Source organism: Rhodamnia argentea, chromosome 2 (genome assembly GCF_020921035.1).
Source record: "Rhodamnia argentea isolate NSW1041297 chromosome 2, ASM2092103v1, whole genome shotgun sequence".
NCBI classification, from domain to species: Eukaryota; Viridiplantae; Streptophyta; class Magnoliopsida; order Myrtales; family Myrtaceae; genus Rhodamnia; species Rhodamnia argentea.
In genome coordinates this window covers 30,421,489-30,445,572 of record NC_063151.1, presented here as the reverse complement: position 1 = coordinate 30,445,572, position 24,084 = coordinate 30,421,489, and the positions used below count along the sequence as shown (strand labels likewise).

Below are 24,084 nucleotides of genomic sequence, written 5' to 3'. Positions count from 1 at the left end.
TTTACATTTTTCTTTTATTTCCTGGGGTATCAATGATAAGAAGCAATGAAGCTGCCGCGCATTTTCTTCGCCAATAATGATGAGCTTAGTGGAGATATTATTCCTGTAACTGAAATTAAGCTCGCATCACATAACATATAACCAATTTTCCACATGATGAAGGGAAACCCTTTAATCAAGTACCGGCCAAGATCAAAGGTGAGCTAATCTAATTCCATTTAGACAGTGGGCACCCGAGTAGCCCACCTTACTGCTCTTCGAAAACGAATAAAGATTAGATCCCTGTGATATGGAAGTGGCAATGTCACAGCTCATCGTCAAAGCACCCAACCACCTGGTAAACACGAAGTTGCACAGCGAAGGAGATTAACAGATGAGAGAGAAGAAATAATCGAGTGTGCAAAAGAGGTGGAATTGATGATGAGTGAAAAGTAGACAGAAAACTTAAAAAAAAAAAGAACCAAAACACGAGCCTTCTACGATAGACCTAAACGCTGGCGTTTAAAAATAGCAGTAGGAGCAAGCCGCAACAAAAAGAGGAAAAACAAGTTTTCTAGATCTCCAGGAGTTCCCAGTGCAATTAACTTAATCAACTTCTTCCATCTTGCTGCCCTCGGCATCAACATCCGCATCCTCCAGCGGGGGCATATCTGCATCGGCATCCGCTGCATCCTCATCGATGCTCAAGCCAAGCTTCAACATCCTGTGGATTCTGTTGCCGAAGGTGTTGGGATCATCCAGACTGAAGCCCGAGGTCAGAAGTGCGGTCTCAAAGAGCAAGAGCACCAGGTCCTTCACTGACTTGTCGTTCTTGTCGGCATCCGCCCTCTTCCTCAGCTCTTCCATGATGGGGTTCTCAGGGTTGATCTCCATTGTCTTCTTGCTCGACATGTAGCCAGCCATGCTGTTGTCTCTCAAAGCCTGTGCCTTCATGATCCTTTCCATATTGGCCGTCCACCCGTACTCGCCAGTGACCAAACAGCATGGGGAGTCAACCACACGATCAGACACCACAACCTTCTCAACCTTGTCGCCCAAGACATCCTTGATAACCTTGCACAGTCCCTCAAACTTTGCCTTCAACTCTTCGCCCTTCTTCTTCTCATCCTCACTTTCATCGAGTTTTAAACCTTCCTTGGTGGCCGAGACTAGCTTCTTCCCCTCGTATTCCTTGAGCTGGCCAATGGCATACTCGTCAATGGCATCAATCATGAAAAGCACTTCGTAGCCCTTCTTCTTGAGCCTCTCCAGGAAAGGGGAGTTCTCTACAGCCTTCTTGCTCTCGCCAGTGATGTAGTAGATGTCGTTCTGACCCTCCTTCATTCTAGTCACATAGTCCTTGAGGCTGGTCATCTCCTCACCACTCTTGGTGGAGTGGTATCGCAGCAACTCAGCAAGCTTACTCTTGTTCTGCGAATCCTCATGGATACCGAGCTTGAGGTTCTTTGAGAATGCCTCGTAGAACTTGTTGTAGTCTTCCTTGTTCTCCGCAATCTCAAAGAAGAGTTCGATGCATTTCTTGACAAGATTTTTCCTAATGACCTTGAGGATCTTGTTTTGCTGGAGCATTTCTCTTGAAATGTTTAGTGGAAGGTCCTCCGAGTCCACAATACCCTTAACAAAGCCAAGATACTCCGGCATCAGCTCCTCACAATTGTCCATGATAAAGACCCGGCGAACATAGAGCTTGATGTTGTTGGGTTTCTTGCGGGTGTCGAAGAGATCAAAAGGAGCCCTCTTTGGAGCAAAGAGGATGGCCTTGAACTCAAGCTGACCTTCAACTGAAAAATGTTTCACTGCCAAATGTTCTTCCCAGTCGTTGGTCAAGCTCTTGTAGAAGGCAGCATACTCTTCCTTGGTGATTTCCTCAGGCTTCCTCATCCAGATGGGCTTTTGCTTGTTCACCAAAGACCACTCGTGAGACACTTCCTTGATCTTCTTCTTTTTCTTCTCTTCCTTTTCTTTCTCTTCATCAACATCCTCAACCTTCCCTTCCTCGTCCTTCTTGTCTTCCTCGTCCTCATCATCAGAGATCTCCTTCTCAGTGGTCTTCTCAATCCAAAGGGAAATGGGATAGCTAATGAATTCAGAGTGCTTCTTGATTAAGTCCTTCAGGCGACGCTCCTCAAGGTACTCGAGCTGATCCTCTTTGAGGAGGAGAGTGATTTTGGTTCCCCTACCGAGAATCTCGCCAGAAGTGTCTCTGGTGACAGTAAATGATCCACCAGCTTGGGATTCCCAAACATACTGCTCGTCATCGTTGTGCTTGGTAGTGACAATAACCTTCTCAGCTACAAGGTAAGACGAATAAAACCCAACACCAAACTGGCCAATCATGCTCACATCAGCACCAGCTGCTAGTGCTTCCATGAATTCCTTGGTTCCAGATCTGGCAATGGTACCGAGATTGTTGACCAAGTCTGCCAAAATAATTCAAACAGTCAGTTAACAATTATATTAAAGTGAAAGTACATCAAATCACAATACCAAGAGACTCACCAGCTTTGGTCATGCCAATCCCACTGTCAATGATGGTTAGAGTGTTGTTTGTCTTGTCAGGGATAATGTGGATGAAGAGCTCCGGTTGAGCATCAAGTTTGCTCTTGTCTGTTAAGCTCTCGAATCGGATTTTGTCTAGAGCCTATAAACGAATAAATTTGAATCAGATATGGCGTTTCGGTAGGTACGCCCAACATAAATTATACTTCGACCCCATCCGAGTTATCACATTCAGTAAATGCCAGTGTCCCATACAATAGGCCTAGATGTTAAAAGAGATAGCGTCCATACAACAATATCAGGATTAGTCTAAATAACACCAGGGAATAGCACACATGAGACCTTCCAGCATGCATGATTCGCAACCCAGCATCTAAAAGTAAAGCACTTTTTGCACTGCAGCAAAAGCATGACAACTGAAAGATTGCTTCAAGGGAAGAGGATTTTCTGTTTAGAATCTTTTTTTCTTTTAGTCAGAGTTTAGAATCTGTCTTGCGAAAAACAAAAAATTTAAAGTAAGTTTTCCATAAAATAATTTTATAACTAGCAATAATCAATCAGTAAAAATTATTTTTATCGTCGTCAAAATATTCTTTTCTCGTTAATTCATTTTTTGTAAAAAGTACAAAGTTATTAATTTTAGAAAAAATATTTTCAATCTTTCATTAACAAACAAAACCTGCTTTAAAAACTTATACTGCGTAACTTGATCTACATGAGTAGCTTCTTTAATAACCAGAACCAAATTAGTCCCTAACAAGCCATATGGGGATTAAAAAAAACAACAACAACAGCAATATCCAAAGCAATACCCAAGACATTCCACTCGAGGATCACCCTAAACATTCTGCCTCTTTCCAAAAACATCATGAGGAAGGAAAGCATCACACAAGATGCCGGGAGTGATAAACCCTCGATTGTCCTCAACCTAACAAAGTCCATACACTAACCACATACAGATGTAAGATAAGCACAAAATCTTCCATCCAACGACAATTCGCATCGAGAACTTTAAAAAAAAAAAAAAAAAGAAAGACGCGGTGCTCACGGAGCCAGGGGACTTACGTCGGAGGCGTTACTAATGATCTCGCGGAGGAAGATCTCCTTGTTGCTGTAGAAGGTGTTGATGATCAGGCTGAGGAGCTGGTTGATCTCGGCCTGGAAGGCAAACGTCTCCGTCTCCGCCATCGATGCACTTCCCGCTTGCCTTGCTTGATCGCGAAGAGATGAGGAGGAGGAGACGCTTGCGGCGAGGAACAAGAGCTCGGATTCGCGAGGAGGAGGAGGAGGAGGAAGTAGAAGAAGGTGGAGAGGGAAGGGAGGAGCGGAAGAGTGTTTATATAGGGGAGTGTCCAAAGTAGGGTTTCTAGATCCTTCCGTTGTTGCTTTATCATCGGAGACTTTTGCATTTATAGTCCACCTCGATTTTTTTTTTCCCCTTTTATAGATTTTTTGCTTTTATTTTTTTTTTTATATTCGCTGTTTATTCCTTGTCTCGCCTATGCCAGGAAGCAACGTATCAATGACGTTTGCAAAGTGTTCATTTTAAGGAAAATTCTAAACAAATCCCCAAAGTATTGTAAATTTCGCAATTACCCTACAAATTGGACTTTATTTCAAAATGCCCACCAAATGTGACGAAACTGTCTTGATTAACCTCGTGAGCTTCTCGACCTCAAAAAAAAAAAAAACCTCCTGAGCTTATTGGTCAATAGATGTGCGGCTCTACCGGTAAATAGATTAGTTGGATGAGGTCGCTCAAATCATAGGTGCGGGGTTCAACCTCCGCGCCGAGTAAAAGTTAAAGAGAAAAGAGTCGGAGATAGAACATACATAAAATAAAAAAAAATAAAAAAAACTACTAAGCTTATCGTCGGCGAGAAAGTAGGCGGCCGATGAGCAAGCGAATCTCACGTGAGCGGCTTTGCACGTATCATGAGCATATTTTTGTCTTAAAATTACAAAATAATCGATGAAACTGAATAAAAGATGAAATATTAAAAGTGAAAAATCACATGCCGGAGAGAAAGAGGAAGGTAGAGGGTGACTACAACCGCATGAGTAATGGTGCCATCGACCGTGCACCGGCAAGGGCCCGGCATCCTTGTCGGGCTTAGGCCGATGAGCGGTAATCGCCTCCACCACTTATCATACTTACACAAAGAGAAGTCGCTAAGCAAGATAGCTTTCGAATTGATCGTGACCCGAATAGTAAAAATCACACTTGTCATGACAATTATTTTCGGACCGAGTACCCTTTTAACGAAATCAATGACGCCAAAAGATTATTATTATGAAGGAATGCATAGTAGAATCATGGGTGAACTTAACTTCGTGATATGTAGCTTATAATGTTTGTATTGTATTTGTCGAAGTTGAATCTTGATTCGGAACGATAGTAAGAGTTTTTTATGCGATCCTAATCAAGCGTTTAACTTATATAATTTTGTTCAGTGCGATTGAATCCTTCTTTTCAAAAAGGTGCTATCGATCTTGAGTATATTAACATAGATTTGAAAGTGAATTATTAACCAGTTGCTGATGAACGACGGCTTATGTCTCAATCTGTGACATGGAATGCTGACGTGGCTTCCGCCGAGTCTCACGTGGGCCGGCGAACGAAAAGCCTCATCCGACGAAAGCCTTATCCGGCGAAGCCTCATCAGTTAGCTTCTCGACGAGCAGCGGTTGTCGATCTTCAATCATCACCACTACTGTGTCATCACTTTCGGCGACTCTCTTCCTTCGATTCCAGAATGCTCGCTCAACCTCTGTATCAAAACCCAATTCAGCTCCCGCGTGCTCTTTGCAGATCTCGAAGGTAAACTCGAACTCCATCTTCTTGCGGGCATTTGTCAGTTTCATCTCCGACACCGACGTGAATATTCGCGAACGGAAGCGAAACTTTCCGTGCTCGCTCGTGTTTTTGTCTCCCCATTCCACGCATCGAACAACCTCTTAGGGAGGCAATCGATCTCGGTCGTTAGGAATGCCCATGGTTTGGTCGATTTCTCTGTTGTGCCTGGCGTTTTGGTGGCAGGGTGTTTCTTTTGAGGTGATGAGATTGGGATTTGAGCTGATGCCTTCTCATGTAGATGAGTTTGATTGCATCTGGTCCCGGGTGGTAGAAAAAGGTCCAAAATGCAGTGGAATTTTTTTTTTTTTTTTTTTTTGGGTTGGTAAATCTTGCCTTGATAAACGAACCTGATGGGTGGTCAATTGCAAAATGGTCGTCACAATTCACATTGATTTATCAACACATAGAAATTGCTTGTCACGTACTAGGCATGCTTACCGACCCGGAACATGGTGCCCCGGGCAACTCCAGGACATTCTCTGATTGCTTTGCTACATAGTTGTTATGCTGAAAAGCTATGGAATAACAGGACAACACAACATTAATTTCCCTCCAGGTGAAGAGCCAATGGTTCATGAATTACTTGGACTTGCTATCTCAAGTTGTGTTTATAACTGACCACTGTTTGATTCAGAATTCAAACAAACTCATTCCATCAGAAAGAAGAGGTGAGAGAAAAATAGAGTCTTAGATGGTGACTCGGTATCACGCTTTGGGTGTTACAATTAATGCATCAGCAATATGTCATTGCTTTGGGATCTTTACAAACATGACAACAGTTTGCTTATCTTAGTCCTGCTTCATCATTATTTCTAGACTTTAATTAAAAGGAACCTGCATTCTTACTCGGAGGTGTGTGTTGCCTTCTTGAAGTTAATATATCGATTGCACTCTTTTATGACAGCATTGCTGTGGAGAGTGGGCAATCTGAGATTGGTGATGGCAGGCTCTTTCTTGAAAAACATCCATCGCTTCCCATCAAGAAATTACGCAGGAGATTGTTTCTGGAGTTTATGGGGTTTATTCCATCTGTCCTATATGCTCTCCCTGCTGTCGCCGCACCTATGTTTGAGATGAAAGAACCTGAAGTGATTCGGTAGACTACTGTGCTTTTTAGATCTCATTGTGCCCCAATTAATGTTGGGGGAAAGTACATTTTTCCAACTGCCAATCTGTTTTTTCTTTATTATACATTTCCATTTGGTATATATAATTACCTCTTCTCTTTTTTCACAAAGTAAGTCACTGTTTCTGATTTGCTATAAGCTTCAACTTTTGAAGTCTTCAGGACATTGAAGCTTCCGGATGGGGTGAGGGTTCAAGGTACATGGCATTCAAATATTCCTCCTTAGTTTACTGGAAACCTGGTGGCTGCCTTTTATTGTGGAACCACAAGCTATAAAGTCAAGTTGAACAACTTGCAGTTAGAGGCCTATCTATGGGGAAATTGAACAACTTATTCATGTGGCCGACATCTCATTATCATTTGACTCTTTGGGTACTAGTCCATGGATTATGTGTCACAGAATTGCCAGCGCTAAGCTCTTTAAAAAAAAAAAAAAAAACTCTTCAAGTTTATGAATACGTGGGTTATTCCATCAACAGTTACGGGGGTTATTATTCAGGAATGCTGCAGGAAGTTACCTGTGATATTACTTTTAAGTGACGTAGTAAATAGGAAATAAGGTGTCAAGAAGCATTGCGGTGGGTATTATCTGGGATTTATTTTAATTTTTCTCATCAAAAGTTTCTGAGTTTCTGTTTTCTCAGAGGTTGTTGTAGGGGAAGGACCAGAAGCTCGTGACGGAGATCTTGTTGAAGTTAATTATGTGTGCAGGCGCTCAAACGGGTATTTCGTTCATAGGTAATATGTATGTCATATTTGATGCCCAGGATTCACCGTTTGGGCTGTGGGCTTCTACATCTCATTTTATCATTTGGCCTATCCTTCTGTCTGGATGTATTCTCCAACTACTCTGACTCATGGCTTGTTTAAATGCAGTACTGTAGATCAGTTTAGTGGAGAAAGCATGCCTGTCGTACTTCCGTTGGATGAGAACCAAGTAAGCTCGGTTTCTCATTTGGTAGCATGACGAAGCTAGAACTTTGGTGTTATAGAATCTCTATTTCTATTTGACCGGGTAATAAGATATGACGAGTTATATCAGTTCGTTGTCCACACACGGCTATACATTTTTCTATTGTAAACAGAATCAGAAGTGTGTTATATTGGCATTTGTATCGATTTTTGTTTTTTGGTTCTTAAACCATTTTTGACTAACTTTTTGTGCTATTCAGCCCCGTTAATACAGATCAGTGTTTGCCTTTGTTTCTTCCATATTCCAGCCCTATTAATAAGATAGCAACAATTCATTTATGTAGATGAACAAAGATCACATCTCTATGTTGTTCTCTTTTCTTGTTCTTGTTGAACTCTATCGCTATTATCTGTTTCTCGGTCATTATCCTTTTCTTCCTGAACGAAAGTTGGCAGAACATATAACTGGGTATACATCTTTTGGTTACTTGTCCCCTCGACAGATCGTCAAGGGTCTCAAGGAAATTCTGATTGGCATGAAGGTTGGAGGTACTTTCCGAGACTGAGAGATATGTGACATTTATGTAAATGCACAAGTTGGGAATTTTTTGAACTACTCAACACAAAACTGGTCATCTCTATTAGGTTGCTTACTCTCTTTCTCTTCTTCCATATCCCAGTCACAAAATGCTGCACAAATGTTCTGCTTTCTTAGCCTACCTTGTCTACTTTGGTGCTAATATCCTGATCCAGCTTTCCTCCCTTTTGTTAATCCAGGAAATCTTTGTTTATGTCTCTTTGAATTTGGAGTTGATGAAATTGCTGAAACAAATCCCACTATTTCCTTCTCAGGAAAGAGGAGAGGGCTGATCCCTCCTTCTGTTGGATACATAAACGAAAACCTGAAGCCGATTCCCGATGAGGTGTGGACTAATCATCTGTTCTTCCTGTTTCTTCGGGTCGTCCCGTAATTATGCTTTCCACTTCCCAGGACACGCTTCTTGTCTCCTGGACTTTCAATTTCGCCTCTGATCGGTTTATTTCTCATTTGACGGTTGCAGTTTGGACCTCGGAGGAGCCTTTTGTCACATGCGAAAGAGCCTTTGATATTTGAGGTGCAGCTATTGAAAGTGCTGTGACATTGTTTCTTGATATCCTTGCAATTTCCTCCTCCTGTGTTCATTCAAGTTAGAAATGTGTTAGAATGCTCAGACATCCTCAAGAAGACTACTATTCACGTTGGTCTCACTTGAACATGATCTGCTCTTGTCAAGACACAGGACGGCTCTCTGTTTTTCACCCTCCCTTTCTTGCTTTCTTGACATGTGCGTGCATTAGCAATGAAGCCTGACTTGCTTTTTCCCCCCTTAATTTTTTGTGCAATCTTTTACCAATCTAGTTTGATTTTCAGTAAGTGGAATTGGGCAAAGACAGACATCTAGGTTAGGTTGCTTATACCATGTAATTTATTCTTGTCTCATATGTTCCTCGCGAAGCAGTCAGTTTCTCATTTGGTTGTAGATATTACAATAGTTGTAGTTTCCATTCCTAGTCACGATAATCAACCACAGTGCACGCGCTTTGCTTATCTTATTGAAGAAGCAATAAACTTTTCTGATAAGGTTAAGATTGGACAAAAAAATATCAAAAGTGTCAAAATTTGTGTATGGTGCTTACTTTAGTACAAAAGCTTCTGTTCCTAGTCGCGATTGTCCATTGCAATGCACGCTCTTTGCTTATCTTATTGAAGAAGCAACAAATTTTCAAACAAGGCTAAGATTGTAATTTCTTACTAGTTATTTAGCCCGATAACTAAATTGTTATTTATTTATTTTTTCTTCAAAATTTTTGTTTTAATTTTGAGATGAATACTACTATCTTTGTAATATTAAATAGAAGGAGTAATATATTCTACTTGATATCCTCGTAAATATATAAGAAAAATTAATGAATTGAGTTATAATTTACCTACAATTTATTATAAATACTTTTATAATCTTGTTATTTATGCCGAAAATCGCTGATTATTTTTGCATATTCTTTAAATTTTCTTAATTTTTATTATTTTTTTCTTTTAACACACGATGTCACTTGCCAGCCCTTGGGGGAGGGTCGAGAAGCGCTTGCCAAAATCTGGCGAGCTCTCGTTGCAGCAAATGAAGGTGGAGGTTGTTGTCAAAAGATTTAAAACTACTAATACAATTAAAAGATTTGGGAATGAATTAACCAAGTTCAAAACTTATCGAACTAATACCTCGCATATGGAGAGTTGTCAACTTTAAAAAGAAAACTACAAATATAATCACCAAAAAACAAGGGATCCATGAATGCAAAATTCCGGGATATTAGCAGATTGACTTCATTTATTTCATGAAAAATTATCAAGTTAAAAAGCATTTTTATAAATATCATAAGTTCATTACGCGGAAAATGGATTATCGAAAAATATTTTCACTGTTAATAAAAATATTGGAATATATTACCAAATTGCTGATTTTTTTGTAGTACACGATTTTTCTTTCTTCTTCACGTGCCTGTAAATAAAATATTCCTTACGCCTAATGCAAATCATAGTCCCAACTTCTAACGCTGATCCTTAACTTCTAAGCTTTCCGGGACTGTGCTGCGAGCGACCAACTTCATCCCCAGCCTTCGATCCACGAAGTAGGGTTTCGAGGATTTGATCTTTTCCTGCTCCAAATCCTGCAAACTCCGTTCGGTTGACTTGAGGCTAGAGAATCTCGTTTGCTTTCCCGAGAAAGGGAAGCGAAGATGCAGAAAATGGCGCAATCGTGGTTCTCGCCGGACGGCGGCAGCGGCGACGATCCGCAGAAACCCTCGTCCTCTCTGCTGGCCGATTGGAACTCGTACGCCGCCTCCAGAGAGCCCGACGACGAGGTCGGTTTCGGCATCGGCTTCGATATCGAATCCGCTGTCAGGTCTGCCAACGACACTGTCAGCGGCACCTTGAACGTGTAAGCTCTCTCTCTCTCTCTCTCTCTCTCTCTCTCTCTCTCTCTTCTCTCTCTCTGTGATTCGTGTGTATATGAGTCCAAATGGTTTGGATTTAGGTGACTAGCGTGATTTTTTCTGTAGATCTGGTAGAATTTGAGGCTTGACCGGCTTGTTTCGGGGCGAAAACATGTCGAGCCGTGGCTGTTGATGATGGATTCTTGTAGATGTTTCTTGTATGTGCGTTCGCGTCCCGGTGTTGTTTTACAGCGAACCTGTGGCTACGGATACTGTTCTTCGATCGTTATTGTCATTTGTCATTTCTGCTTGGCTCGACTCAAACGTTTGAGACGTGGCAATTAAGCTAAGGCATGCTAACTTCGACTGGTTGTTGTTGGTTTAGCGAAGACGATTTCTTTTGGTTTCTGTTTCTCAGAAGGAATTCATTCCTCTGTTAATACTTCGTAGGTTCTTGACCATAGATATAGCTGGGGAAGCGTTTGGAGTGTATTCGTGCCTAGGATCTTGCTTGTCAGTCTAAATTATGTGTGTAATAGCAAACAAGAGCTTAGCGAAATCGCCTCATCGGACAATTTCACACATGGTAAATGATGTATCCAGCTGGATTGCATCCAGGAAAATGTTCAATGCTAGTCTAATCCAAGGTAGGAAAGTCCTGATCAGTGCTGCTGCTTGTCTTTAGAAGCAGTCCCGATTTATCTGTCTCAAATCCATTGTTTATCTGGAAAACTCTGATCTGTTACAAATGTTTCTTTAATGCTCTCCTTGATTTAGCTGCACTATTAGAATGTTACCATGTGCAGCCTCCTTTCTCTTATGTGCTTGTGTAACTGGAAGTAGGAAGGACAATCTTATTAGGGAATCGAAGAATTGATTCACGTTTATCTTACTGTTAGTCTGGGGATGTAAGAGCTTCATTCAAATAGCATAGTGAATAATGAGAACCATATTTTGTTTCATTTAGCAATTTCTTTCAAGAGAGATATCCAAAATGGGCTTTTGGTATATTGACCCTGGTACTCGACTATCAATGGTTTTTGGCTGTGATCCCCTGTTCTTTTGTTTGTTGTGAGACTTAGAAAGCGAGGATATTGTCCATCAGAAAATTGTCTTTGTGGATTTCTTGAACTAGCATTCTTATTAGCAGTACTGCTCTTTCTGAATGAAGAAGTGTTTTTTAATATAATATTTTTTATATGCTTTACTCGTCTTCTATTCGCGTGATGTTTCTGTAAGTTTGTTATGTTTCTTTTGATATGATTCAGTAGGTAGCTGTGTACATTGACTTCATAGCGATTTTTTGCAAGTTGTGCCTTCCTTGTTTGACCAAGCAACTAGATTACGATTTTGGAGGTTCATCTGTTTTATTTTCCTCCTTCTATCAATTGTGTTGCTCTGGAATTAAGGAGGACTCTGTCAATTCTCTCTTAGAATATTCTGCGTCTTTTAATGATTAACCATGTTCTAAAGCAATGTTGCATTTTTGCTAACTTGATTGCATTATGAATTTTCCCTCATAGAAGATCCTCCTGAAGCTACTTCCCTGTAATTGTCAAATTAACTCGTTTTCGGAATGAAAAGTTTATTTGCATCTATGTCTGATAATCGAATATCACAAGAATCGGTGTTAAGTTGTAATGTTAACTAAAAAGAGCATAACTCAGTCACAAGAAGGTATTACTTGAGTAATGTTACATAATATTCTCCCTCATCTTTTCAAGTCATGAATCAATTCAAATCATGATTATAAGATTCGGAATTGAGTTCTAATGTAGCTTAGGAAGAACGTGAAGTTCAATGGCCAGTAGGTACTTATTTGGAGAATCTGTAAAATAATTTCTCATACAGTATTCAATTTTGCAAGCTGAATTATGAAGAATCAGAAGTCAATATTTCCATTTTCATTTTTCCAGATGCTAATATAAAGAGAAGAAGAGGAAGCAGAGAATCTCCCCAATCAGATCAGGCGCAATTGGTTGAACCATTGAATTGAAATTTTTTATAAACTTAGGCAAGATAAAAATAGACAAATAAGGTATATACGATCTACAGGAATAGGAAAAAAGATTATGATATTCCGATTTAGGGAATTGTTAAAAAAAAAAAGGAAAGAGATCTAAAAGATCTTTTTCCTAAAAAATTCCTGCTTGGCCCATTTGATTTATATAATACCTACCCCAATGAATATTTTCTATTTCTATTTTATTTAATAAGAAAAATAATAATAATAATAAAAAGAAGCTTATATAAATTTTATATAGATATGGAAACAAAAAATGAAAAATAATTAGAAAAAATATATATAAATAAATAGAAATAAAAAATGGTATGAACTTTTACATTAAATCAATGAAATATTGATATTTCTACCTATGCTATTCAATTATTCGACCTAACGAATTCGTCCTCGTAGATTGTATACACGCAAAATAATGATAAATAAAAGGAAGAGTAACGTGTCACTTATAGTTATAGAGCCCAATCTAGAATCACGTTTTGGATAGACTTGAGTCTCATCTGGACAGACTGTAGAAATTGGATTATGCATCTATGAATTGAGGGTTTTTTGAGAACTGCGCTGAATCACGACTGGAGACAAATCTTGATTAAGTCAACTGATTCTTCCTGTTCTTGTTGTGGCACTATTTTCGGATTTTAATCAAAGCAAATTGTAATTCCGTCCAAATCGCAAAAATTGGTACTTTAACAAAAATCAGAAGCAATGAACGTCTACTTTACCTTTATATGCTTGTATGGTCATGTGAGCTACTACTGTTTCTGATTGGTTTTTTGTTTATATATTTCCTTGACATTTGTTCAGGGTTTCAAAAGGTGTAAGGGATTTACCTGGGAACTTCCAATCTGCTGCCAGTACAGTGCCTTCAGGGAAGGCTCTCATGTATTTTGGTTTATTTCTGGCTAGTGGTGTCTTCTTCATTGTGATTGCTTTTACAATGTTCCTCCCAGTCATGGTGTTGATGCCTCAGAAATTTGCCATATGCTTCACGCTCGGGTGTTGCTTTATCATTGGATCCTTTTTTGCTCTCAGGGGTCCAATGAATCAACTTTCTCACATGTCGTCGAAAGAAGTATTCACTCTGGCATTTTGGTGCATTTTCTTCCTTTCGTAATCAATGTGACTCTTCTGAGTCTCATTGTTCTTTTTTTACTGATCATGCAGAGGCTTCCTTTCACCGTGGGATTTGTTGGCACCATGGTTGGTACCATATATGTCTCGATGGTGCTTCACAGTTATTTCCTTTCTGTGGTCTTCTCCATATTGCAGGTATGGCATTCGCAAGTCACATGCATCTACATTCCTTTATGTGAAGATTTCAAATGAAAATTTAGCTGACACATGTGAATTGCTTGTAGGTTCTTGCCCTGGTCTACTATGTCATTTCATACTTCCCAGGTGGGTCTGCAGGGATGAAATTTCTCTCATCGACACTTGCTTCATCAGTAATGAGATGTTTTGGTCGATGAGTGAGCTGAAGTAGCTTTGTCTGTTACATTTGTCCGGTTGTTGTCTGATATAGCTCCAGGACCCAAATGACTTTGGTTTTTAGCTGAAAGGCAAGGATTTGGACAAAGAGCTTCCATGGAAGGAGATTCCTCTCTCTCTCTCTCTCTCTCTCTCTCTCTCTCTCTATAGCACATTATGCAGTTCTTCATTGCATGATGATGGTCATCGTTAACAACTCTGCAAAGTATTGATGATTCGGCTTGGTTGATGATGGCTGGCTGGCAATTTGATCGGACCCATCAACCCATGTCGGTCTTCTCCCGTCCAAGAATCACGTCTTAAGATGACTTGCTTTTTCAAACAAAATCACTTCGTCTTCAATATTTCAAAAAGCTGGTACCCTGTCTACAATGGCTGGGCCGGGTATGTCGTTCTGACGCTGTTGATTTCTTCGACGCTGCTTCTTTCGGCTTATAACTTGTAAGCCACCAATCATGTCACGTGAATTCTCTACTAAAATTAGTTATGTTATCCGGAAAAGATTAACAATGCCTGGACAAATATCAAAACTACTCCGAAGTTTCCAGCGGCACTGAAAAAAAAAAAACTCATTTTAATTAACAAATTCACGACTCTTAAGTATCCCAAATACTAGTGTCCATAATTCTAAGATAATTAAGATGTTCAACCCCATAATAAGGAAAATCTAAGGATTAGTTTGTTTGAAGGAAAATTGTTTTCGCGAGATTATTTTTCAATTTTTCGGTGTTTGGAAGACGAAAAATTAATCGACTTATGAAGACCGTTGTATATGGACTTCAAACAACAAGCTTAGATAGGAGGATAATGACTTTCCATTATGGTAAGAAGGAAATCACGTTCCTTGAATCCCCAAAGAATGAAAACCAACTATTTTCCTGAAAAATAATTTCACGAGAAATATTTTTCTTTACCATGAAATGTTAAGTGGAATTAAAGCATCCTATATTTCAGCTCGATTAGTCCCGATTGAATCGGTTTTGTGAGGAAGCAATGCTTATTGTTCGTTTTGCATTGCCACTTCCTATTTTAAATTGTTTAATATACCATGCGTGTCTCGACAAAAATAGAAAGTAGAAATTTCCAAAAACTAAATACACGCAGGTCGCAATTACCAGCAACTTCTGCGCATACAAAAAGTACTTAGCTACGAATGAATTTTACCATCGCCATTCATTCAAATCGGTGCGGGTTGACTGGGACCAGCTAACGCAATCGTGGCTATCTACGTGGGTTACAATTAAACAACAAAAATGCGCAAGCAAGACGGCAAAGTTCAGTGCACGTAATTTTGACTCTCATGATTGACGAGACTCGTCGCCTTTCTCCTTTAGTGGAGGGAAATTCGTCCTCAGAACCAAGTCCCAAAAAGCCTTCCATCATCCAGTCTAATCCAATCTTATATCGCAGCAATCATGAGAAAGCTGATGTTGGAATCCGGGAACCCCGAATTCAAGGAACGATGAGGAAAGTGACGCTGGGACTGCTTTTGGATTTGGACCCCTAATTTCACATTGACCAGAGAATTCTTTTGTCTCGAAAACAAGGTTAGCATTAGAACTTGTTTGGTAATAATTCTTATTTCTGTTTCAAATCCGTTCTCTTATCATTACTCTATTCTCGAGAACATAAAATTAATTGACGTTGCTAGATAGATTTACGTGTTCTTTTTCGATTCTTGGAAACAAAAGAACAGAAATCAAAGAAACGAAAGTGCTACCAAACAGGGCCTTCATGATAAGACTTGATTTTAAGACGTTATAATAAGGGAAAGCATGCATGAAAAAGGGAGAAGAGCTATAGATTAATTCAAAAGAAGGGTCGAGAAGATAAGGCAAGAATGCAAAAGCCAAAATAACGTTCAACTATGGTGAAGCAAAGTCATTTTGGCTTGCCCACCACCAACCAAAAAGGAGCCACAAAACACGTCTTTTTTTGGGTACAATGTGCACATGAGATGGGCTGTAATGGGTGAACCGCCACATCATCGATTCCTGACATAAAATCAATAGGATCTACATTGGAGTTAGAACTCAAAGGTTAGAACTTTCCTAATGTTTAGAACTTAATTGACATCCGCACAATAGATTTAGTATTGATTAGGTAATTTTCTCAAAATTGAACAAAATAGAAAGAAAGATGGGTGTGGTTGATGCTCGATAGTTAATCGCTTTCTACTCTCAGCCGCTTCTCTCCGATCATGGGCCGCTCTCTTTCGATAAGAAAAGATTCGAGGCTCAGTTCTTTTGTGATGGAAAAAGCATCCACGGAAGTCGGGTCGATATTATTTTCGGAACTTATGCCGTCGGGAGTACGACACGTCAAAACTTGGTTTTTCTTGAAAAAAAAAAAAAAAAGAGAGGATGAGCCAGCATCAACTTGCTGAGGCAAAATCAGACAATACCTAATCAAAATGATTGAGGCACATATAATTGCAGAAGGTAAGATTGGGACTTGAGAGGAGGGGACACGAGTCATTTCGGAGAGAGGGCCAAAAAGTGACCGGTGATGTTGCGGAAACGGGGGATTAATCCGCTCGTGTGGATGGTCGCATCAACAAAATCTCAGTCTTTAATCAGGCTTAAGCGACTGCATTACTGGGGGACAACCTGGGGATTACTGGCCGACATCTTTTGCACGTGCGTGCCCAAGTTGCCAACAAATGGCCGAAGTGACGGATTTGCTCTTGTGTTGACTTGGGACGAGATTTGCCCTTTTTTTTTTCCAAACTTTTTTTTTTTGGGTTGTTGCTGCAAATACGAGGTCATGAGAGCACTAAATTCGAAAGCATGACATCATCGGCTTGCACAAAAATACGTAGATACGCACAATGTTAATCCATTCAAGAAAGATGGAGATGAAGATCGACATGGCTAGGACCGAAAGGATTATTTTATTTCTTGATAATCTAACATGTTACGATCAAAGGGTATTCATATCCGAATAATCCCTATCAAGAAAGAGAGGATATAATATAACAAGGACGCTAGTTATCCTAGGAAATTACAAAATATCATATTTTATTATACATATGTATTATTATTTCTAGTAATATCCGCTAACATCCTCTCAAATTCACGTAGAATAACGTTCAGTTTGCAAAGAACGTCTTCAAGTTTTGTTGACGCCTGAAAATTCAGAAACATAATAGATGTGAGAAGCAATGATATCGAAGTGCCAACGCTCTCATATGGTGTGTAAGCCGGCCCTCACACGAAAAAATATGCGGACAAAACCACTTCGGATAGATTATGATGTTATTGTTAGGCACCAATGCCATTAGAAGTTGCACTAACTTTTGACAAACTATGGGCGGCACTAGATTGCTAATACCCTCAAAAGTTGCACTCACTTTTGACAAACTTGGGCAGCACTAAATTGCCAATACCCTCAAAAGTTGCACTAACTCACGACTAACTTGGGTAGTGTCCCAACGGAGGTAGTTGTATTTTCAGGTTAATGTTGGTTTTACATTTTTAATCGCATGTAAGCCCGAGCCTTGCACGTAAACAAAACGGAAAACGGCCTTAGTCATGTTAATACGAGATGTGCGCATGACCATATCGAGATCGGTTTGATCATTTGTCCTATCAATAATCATCGAGGAGGATGTTCGTGACGTGCCTCCACCGCCTTTTCGAGATTAAGCCTCTATCCTTTCTCGATTTTAGATTCAGGTCGAGTTTTAAGGGTTTCACTATTCCGCACTAGATTGAAATATAAATCTGAGAGTTCCTCTATAGGTATTTGATCGGTATTCTTTCAACATATTGATTTTGATACTTTCTGCACAACGACGGTGGTGAGGACGTAGAACCTAGACACGTGTCGCAAGCTGTTGCGAATGGAGTGGGTGATCTTGACGCGTACTCATCATTGAATCTGTGTTTCTAGCTGCAAGACCATGTTTGGTTATTTGCTTCCTGACTTTTTCGCTTTGTTTTGTAGTTATTTGAAATTTGTTAGGCTTGAAAAACGTAACTCTCAAGTATTTATCCGATATACGAATGAAATCTTTTCGACCATAAAAAAAAGAAAAAGAAAAAGAAAGGGGGAGTGCACAAATTGCCATAGCATCACCTTGCTGGAACACCATCAGATTTTATTTTTATTTTCATCGGAAGAAACACCATTTGTCAATGTCGAGATCCTCAACATTGTTGGTCCTGAATTAAGCTTTCATTCTTATAATGATTTAATTATTTATTCCTCTGACCAGTAAATCAATAAATAAACTAATTTCATACATAGATAAAAGAGAAAACCAGTTCATGTCCAAACCTCTACGTGCCGGCATGTCGTAGCAACACCAACACCGCCCAGAGTGGATGTCACGTACTTTGATACCTCCCCCCAAACATACCGATCGTATATAAATTCCCCGACTCAGGCAGCGCTTGCAACATCGGACATCGATCGATCGATCTCTCACTGCACGGTTCGACTCGCACATAAGTTGTACGGCCGTTGATCGTGTCGAACCATGAAAGCTTTCGTATCGTCCGTGCTGTTTCTTGTCGCCCTTCATTTGGTCTCAGCCACCGGCCGAGCGGGAGGGCGGTTCGGGCCGGTGCCGATAGAGGAGTACGGGCTGTCGTTCGTGTACTACCAGCGACATTGCCCCCAGTTCGAGGCGGTCGTAAGCAGGAAAGTGAAGGAATGGGTTAAGAAGGACTATACTTTGGCATCTGCCCTAATGAGGTTGCATTTCCACGACTGCGCCGTCAGGGTACGTAGCTTGTCCGACAGCAGTTTATTTTGGTCAGCATAAATACCATCGCTAAGAAAAGCAAAGGTTCCGTTTGCTCCGCAAAAATAATGAATGATTTGAAAAATATTTATTTAAAAATAACCGCTAGTATCGTTTACAAAAATAATAGAAGAAAAATTATTTTCGCTCGTCTACAAAAATATTTAGATACAAACCGTCATCTATGATGAAAACATTTTTTATTCACTAATAATTTCAAGTAATAAGAGTGATTTTCGTGATTGGATGTGCAGGGATGCGACGCATCGATACTATTGAATCACATGGGGAGCGAGAGGAGCGCCGAGGTGAGCAAGACTCTCAGGGGGTTTGAGATAATCGACGACATAAAGGCGGAGCTCGAGAAGAGCTGCCCGAAGACGGCGTCGTGCGCCGACATCCTGACTGCGGCCGCGAGGGACGCCACCGTGTCTGCCGGCGGGCCGTTCTGGATGGTGCCGTACGGGCGCAAGGACGGGAGAGTCTCCCTGGCCAAGGAGGCCAACAAGGTACCGAATGGCCACGAGAACATCACGTCTCTCCTTGAGCTCTTCCAATCCCAAGGATTGAATGTCCTTGACTTGGTTGTTCTCTCAGGTGAATTTATTTTTTTTTTAATTTCTTTTCACAAAATAAGATGAATTTAATTTCACAAATAAATGAAAAATAAATTTTTTGTTTTTGTTTTTATTTTTTTCCATTTTTCCTATTTTTGACATTTCATAACAAAAGTCAAAAGTACTGCTCCGATCCTGGTGCAGGCGCGCACACGATAGGGCGAAGCACCTGCGGGCCCGTCCAACCGCGGCTCTACAACTACAACTCCACCGGAAAGCCCGACCCGAGCCTCAACCCGCAGTACGCGAACTACCTGAAGCGGAAGTGCCGGTGGGCGTCGGAGTACGCGGACCTCGACGGGACGACGCCGAGAACCTTCGACAACGTGTACTACAAGAACCTGCAGAGGAAGATGGGCCTCCTCTCCACCGACCAGTACCTCTACTCCGACTCCCGGACCGGGCCGCTCGTGGCGGCGCTCGCCACCCAGCCCCAAGTCTTCGACTACCAGTTCGCCGTCTCCATGGCCAAGCTCGGCAACGTCCAGGTGCTCACCGGCGGCGAAGGCGAGGTCCGCACCAACTGCAACGCCGTCAATCGCTACTGATTATTTTTCCCGGTCTATTCGAATTTGTCTGTTCTCTTTTGTCTTTCCCCCCCTCGAAAGCGCCGATATTTTTTCCTTTACGACTGTTGCTTGAGAAGAATTAAAGAGCATAAAATTCGGCTTGGGTTATGAATATCAAAGGCAAATTGATGATTGTTCATCATGTCATTAAAATTTTTTGTCAAACCCAAACATGACAACGACGTCATTAGACTCCTGATTTTACTCGATAATCTACCCAAGTATCCGTCCCATTGATGTTGATGCAAGGATAAACATAGGTCGCGATCGAAATCAGTGCATGGACCACACAATAAATTGATCAGAAACTTCCAAAATTCAATGGCTCGATTTGGAATGATTTGAAAAATTGACGATTAATAAACTGATCTACCTTGCTAACAGAATCAAGGGTGATAAAAACTCCAGTTATTTGGAAAATTCAAGAAAGAGTTTGATCCGGGCAGTGAACCGGACAACATAAGATGGACAATAATCATGCCGCCGCCGCCGCCGCTCATTTCAAAGCGACGGAGGCGGCGGAAGTCATCGACACAAGCCCAGCTCAATGCAAAGCCTCCACTCATTTCATACGGACTCTCAGCCGGCAACTTTCTTTCACCCATCGGCGATGAAACACGCTCGGGGGCGGGAGGTTAAGGCCCACTCCCAGAAATCTTATCTGGATTCTGCTTCACCCGCCATCACTAACTTGATGGGGATTTTTAGTCTCTTAACTTTAGTTTAATCCCGGTCCAGATCTGGATGGTGTCAGAGTGCATTATTGGAGGGTGCAGGATTAAGATGAGATGCTAAGTTAGTGATGATCTATGCTTGTCCCACTTCCGTAGCACGTGTGCCCCAAACTATTACCTCCAACCGAAGCTCAAAAGCTTGATGTTGATGCATAATGTGCTGCGTCCATGGTGGACCATTCTACCGTCTTAAATGTAGCCCCCCCTTTCGCGCGCTCTCTCTCCCTCTCACTCTCGCTAGTGTCAACTTGTAGTATTTTGTCGCTAAGTAGATAGCAGTAAAAATCTGATACCTTTGTTAAGATCGTAAAAAAAGAGCTCAAGTCTGAACCCGTCAACATACCCAATTAAATATTCTTTTAGTTAAAAGCTTAAGTCAATAATAAGTTATGAGTCGATTAGTATATATTAACTGCTCAACCCAATGCCAATTCTTTAATGTATGACTTCTATAACATAACTCACACGTGTATCTCAATATTGTCCAAAAGGGTATTGATTGTTTACGAGCCCTTTTACCTTGCACGCTTTAATGGATTATCCACGTCTCATATGTGTCGAGAATAATTTGATCGACACTCTTTGAAATTGATTTGATACCAATCGAGTGAAGATAATTTAAAGATGAAACAACTCACACTTTGCACAATTTAACGAAAAAAAGAAAACACAACGATTATGATATATTTATTTTCTCGAAACATCAATTAATTGGTGTTGAGAGCTCACGGTTCCTCTTAGGTTCCCTTTTGTTTGTTTGAATCTTACATACCTTGGTTGAATTGCCTCTCATCAGTAAAGTCACCTTTTGTGGCTTCCTCGGAAAATTACCAAAAAAGTCTTAAACCTATTGCCATTGTGCTAATTTAGTCCTAAACTTTTTTTTTACCGATGGAGTCCTAAACCTTTTATAATTGTGCCAATTCAATCCATCCGGCGAATTTGGCCAGCCGACGCCGACGTGGACACCGGTCGGCTGGCAACATAATATTTTATTTTATTTTTCGGAATTTTAGGATTTTTTTTTAATTTTTTTGATTTTAATCATTTGCTTGTCTTGTCAAGAGAGAGGAGAGAGAGCAGTGGAAGGAAATTCGCGAGACTTCCTTGCCCAAAACAGGGCAATCCAATAACCTCTCACTGGCACTAATGGGAATGCGAGTTGTTGAGTAGGCAAACTTGTGAATTTGTCTGAGAATGACACAGGGGCATCATTCTTTTGAGCTCTTCTGGACGCACACCCACCGTTTGCGTATATTTCTCGGGTGCGAATTCATTTTCTTGCACAGTGAACCATGAAGCACTAAAAGCAAAGTCATGTCATGTCATGTACCCTTTCCATCGCAATTTTCCAATCCTTTTGAAAGTTGCTTCTGGACAGCGGTCTGATTCTCATCCAATCATCTACCACGCTTCTCTTTTTCTTTCCGAAGCTTTGAATACCATGCAGGTCCGGATCATATTCATGTGATTAGATCTGTGATCTAGAGACCCAAACCCGATCCGAGATTAGATCCATTCACACTTTTCGTATCTTTTGTTCGACTCCGTAGGAGCTGTGATGAATAATGCGTGGAACATCACTGATGCAGAGAATGCTATTCTATGTCTTGCTTTTGTTTATGATGGATCATGTTCTTACCACTGCGGCTATTATATTGCTTACAGAAGGGGACAAAGAAGAAGACATCCAGCAGTTCTTTTGTATATTATGAGCCTTGCTTTCATAAGAAGTGACTATAGGTTCACACTTTAGGGTGTGAGGAATTGAAAACAGTGCAGGGATTTGGTAATTTAGTGCAGGAATGTTGCCATTGGGGCAAACTTGTAGGATAAAGAATGCTTGCTAACCCCAGAGAGTCATGCAGTTTTACACTTTCACTATCTATGCTTCATATCAACGCCGTCTAAATTAACCAATGAGAATTAGGCGCGATAAAGCCGAGTCCGCATGGGTCTACTGTCCCATAAGATTATATGACTCTGATTTATAGGACTAAGCTTGGGTCTTGCAATATCTGTACACTATCACAACAAGTCTCTTTTTCGTTTTTTCGGGATTCCGGTATTCTTTCTTCTTCTTCTTCTTTTTCAGGTAAGGCTAATCCTAAGGCATTGAAATTAACTGCTTGAAGGCTTAGGTAAGTAAAGAATGACAACCCGCATGACCTTGCATGGGCCATGGAATCCTGATACCTTACAAAAATTAACTTTATTTTGAAGATAATGATGCTTTTCACCAGAGGAAAAGGCAAAAGGAAATGACCCCTAAAAGGGTTAGTTTTGATTAGGGAGTACGCATCTTTTTCTTCTGCATTTAGCTGAAGTCACTGTCTCTTCTTTTGTTCTTTCATTTCTGTGGCTCTAGTTTATGAACTCTCTCTCTCTCTCTCTCTCTCTCTGCGAAAGCTACTTTTTTACCCTTCTTTTCCTATCACTCTCACCATAAAATCCTGTTATAGAATAGGACGAGTACTTGCATTTTACAGGAGGATTCGTTGTCAAGTACCCATCAAACCTAACTGGCCAAACAGCTGTGCAATGACTACTTGTTTTTGTTGGTCATAATCAGTCAAAAAATAGTGGATTGAGTCCCGTTGATTTCCTTACGTATAAGCAGATCGATTTCAGTAAAGCGACAGAATTGATGCACACGTACCCACTAACCAGAGGTAAATCGAGTCGAGATTTTCGTATCTGTAGATCACGTAGTGAAGTATAGTGAGAATCATGACATACATTACTAAAGATGGCCTACATTGGATGGCTAATCACTTTCTTTACACCGCATCATTGCTGCCAAAGCGATTTCTCCTTACTCTCCCTCCATTAGACTAAAAGAAGAGAAACAGGGCGAGCTTAAAAATATTGCCAGATCGAGCCCGTGACCTCGCAATGCTAATCGCGATGGCACGAGACCGATCCCATCATTTTTAAGTACATTATGTTATGTTGCTGTGAAGGTCATGTGTTAAGGTAGCAAAAAAACAAGTATGGATTCATCAATTGAAAATTTCAAAATGGTCTGATGTTGTCTCTTCCACTCAATGCCAGTATACCTTCCCCAGCTTCCTCTTTAACTTTGTTTTAAGCACAAAAAGCCACCCGACAGCATCACCAGATCTGCAGCCAATTAAAGATGAATTATGCATATTAATTAGGAGTACAGAGTTATTCTTTTCTTGCATGTGCAGTTCATTACTCCATTAGATTCCACATGCAGTGCAGCACTTTCTAAGAAAACCAGGACTTTTGCCAAAGAAAAGGTGAAAAGTACATGGGTTCAACCCATATCTCTGAAAACTATAGGAAAATCTCCTTTCATGGATAGAAGTACTTTCAGACCTTTGATGTTGTCCTAGTAAAAACGACCCAGTTGACTTTTCATAAAGTTAACTGCAATTGAACTATGACCCATGTTATTTCCTTCCTTTCAATCCCTCAACGTCAATCGAATTTCGTATTTGAGACGAAAAAGTTTTGCTGTTAAAGTAAGCGAAAATCTGCTCGGGAACAAACACATGGCCAACTCACCATTTCTG

At 40.5% G+C, this 24,084-nt stretch overlaps 4 protein-coding genes and 1 long non-coding RNA gene across 6 annotated transcripts; 3 read left to right on the top strand and 2 right to left on the bottom strand.

Moving 5' to 3' along the window:
- Positions 1 to 557: 557 nt before the first annotated feature.
- Positions 558 to 3,816, bottom strand: LOC115749283 (heat shock cognate protein 80). The gene is made up of 3 exons (XM_030686063.2): positions 3,565 to 3,816; positions 2,500 to 2,641; positions 558 to 2,420 (listed from the first exon to the last, which is right to left on the bottom strand). Exons 1-3 carry the CDS (start codon positions 3,685 to 3,687, stop codon positions 586 to 588), a joined length of 2,100 nt encoding a protein of 699 aa, XP_030541923.1. The 5' UTR covers positions 3,688 to 3,816; the 3' UTR covers positions 558 to 585.
- Positions 3,817 to 5,131: 1,315 nt separating this feature from the next.
- On the top strand, positions 5,132 to 8,546 carry LOC115738653 (peptidyl-prolyl cis-trans isomerase FKBP16-1, chloroplastic). The gene is made up of 8 exons (XM_030671345.2): positions 5,132 to 5,320; positions 6,261 to 6,452; positions 6,645 to 6,679; positions 7,127 to 7,220; positions 7,359 to 7,419; positions 7,898 to 7,943; positions 8,247 to 8,317; positions 8,456 to 8,546. The coding sequence occupies exons 1-8, from the start codon at positions 5,256 to 5,258 to the stop codon at positions 8,531 to 8,533; spliced, it is 642 nt and encodes a 213-aa protein (XP_030527205.1). The 5' UTR covers positions 5,132 to 5,255; the 3' UTR covers positions 8,534 to 8,546.
- Positions 8,547 to 8,584: 38 nt separating this feature from the next.
- On the bottom strand, positions 8,585 to 22,304 carry LOC125313853. The gene is made up of 3 exons (XR_007197531.1): positions 22,294 to 22,304; positions 20,400 to 20,402; positions 8,585 to 8,711 (listed from the first exon to the last, which is right to left on the bottom strand). It is a non-coding gene; the product is annotated as an uncharacterized LOC125313853 (long non-coding RNA).
- On the top strand, positions 9,936 to 13,974 carry LOC115737561. Of its 2 annotated transcripts, none has more exons than XM_048274602.1 (5): positions 9,936 to 10,069; positions 10,103 to 10,369; positions 13,189 to 13,456; positions 13,549 to 13,653; positions 13,743 to 13,974. In XM_048274602.1, exons 2-5 carry the CDS (start codon positions 10,167 to 10,169, stop codon positions 13,851 to 13,853), a joined length of 687 nt encoding a protein of 228 aa, XP_048130559.1. In that variant the 5' UTR covers positions 9,936 to 10,069; positions 10,103 to 10,166; the 3' UTR covers positions 13,854 to 13,974. The 2 variants fall into 2 exon arrangements, with proteins under 2 accessions (XP_048130559.1, XP_048130560.1); XM_048274603.1 differs by having other exon boundaries at positions 9,971 to 10,058; positions 10,130 to 10,369.
- LOC115736765 (peroxidase 7-like) lies at positions 18,356 to 19,887 on the top strand. The gene is made up of 3 exons (XM_030668603.1): positions 18,356 to 18,601; positions 18,877 to 19,219; positions 19,384 to 19,887. Exons 1-3 carry the CDS (start codon positions 18,356 to 18,358, stop codon positions 19,785 to 19,787), a joined length of 993 nt encoding a protein of 330 aa, XP_030524463.1. The 3' UTR covers positions 19,788 to 19,887.
- Positions 22,305 to 24,084: the final 1,780 nt, after the last annotated feature.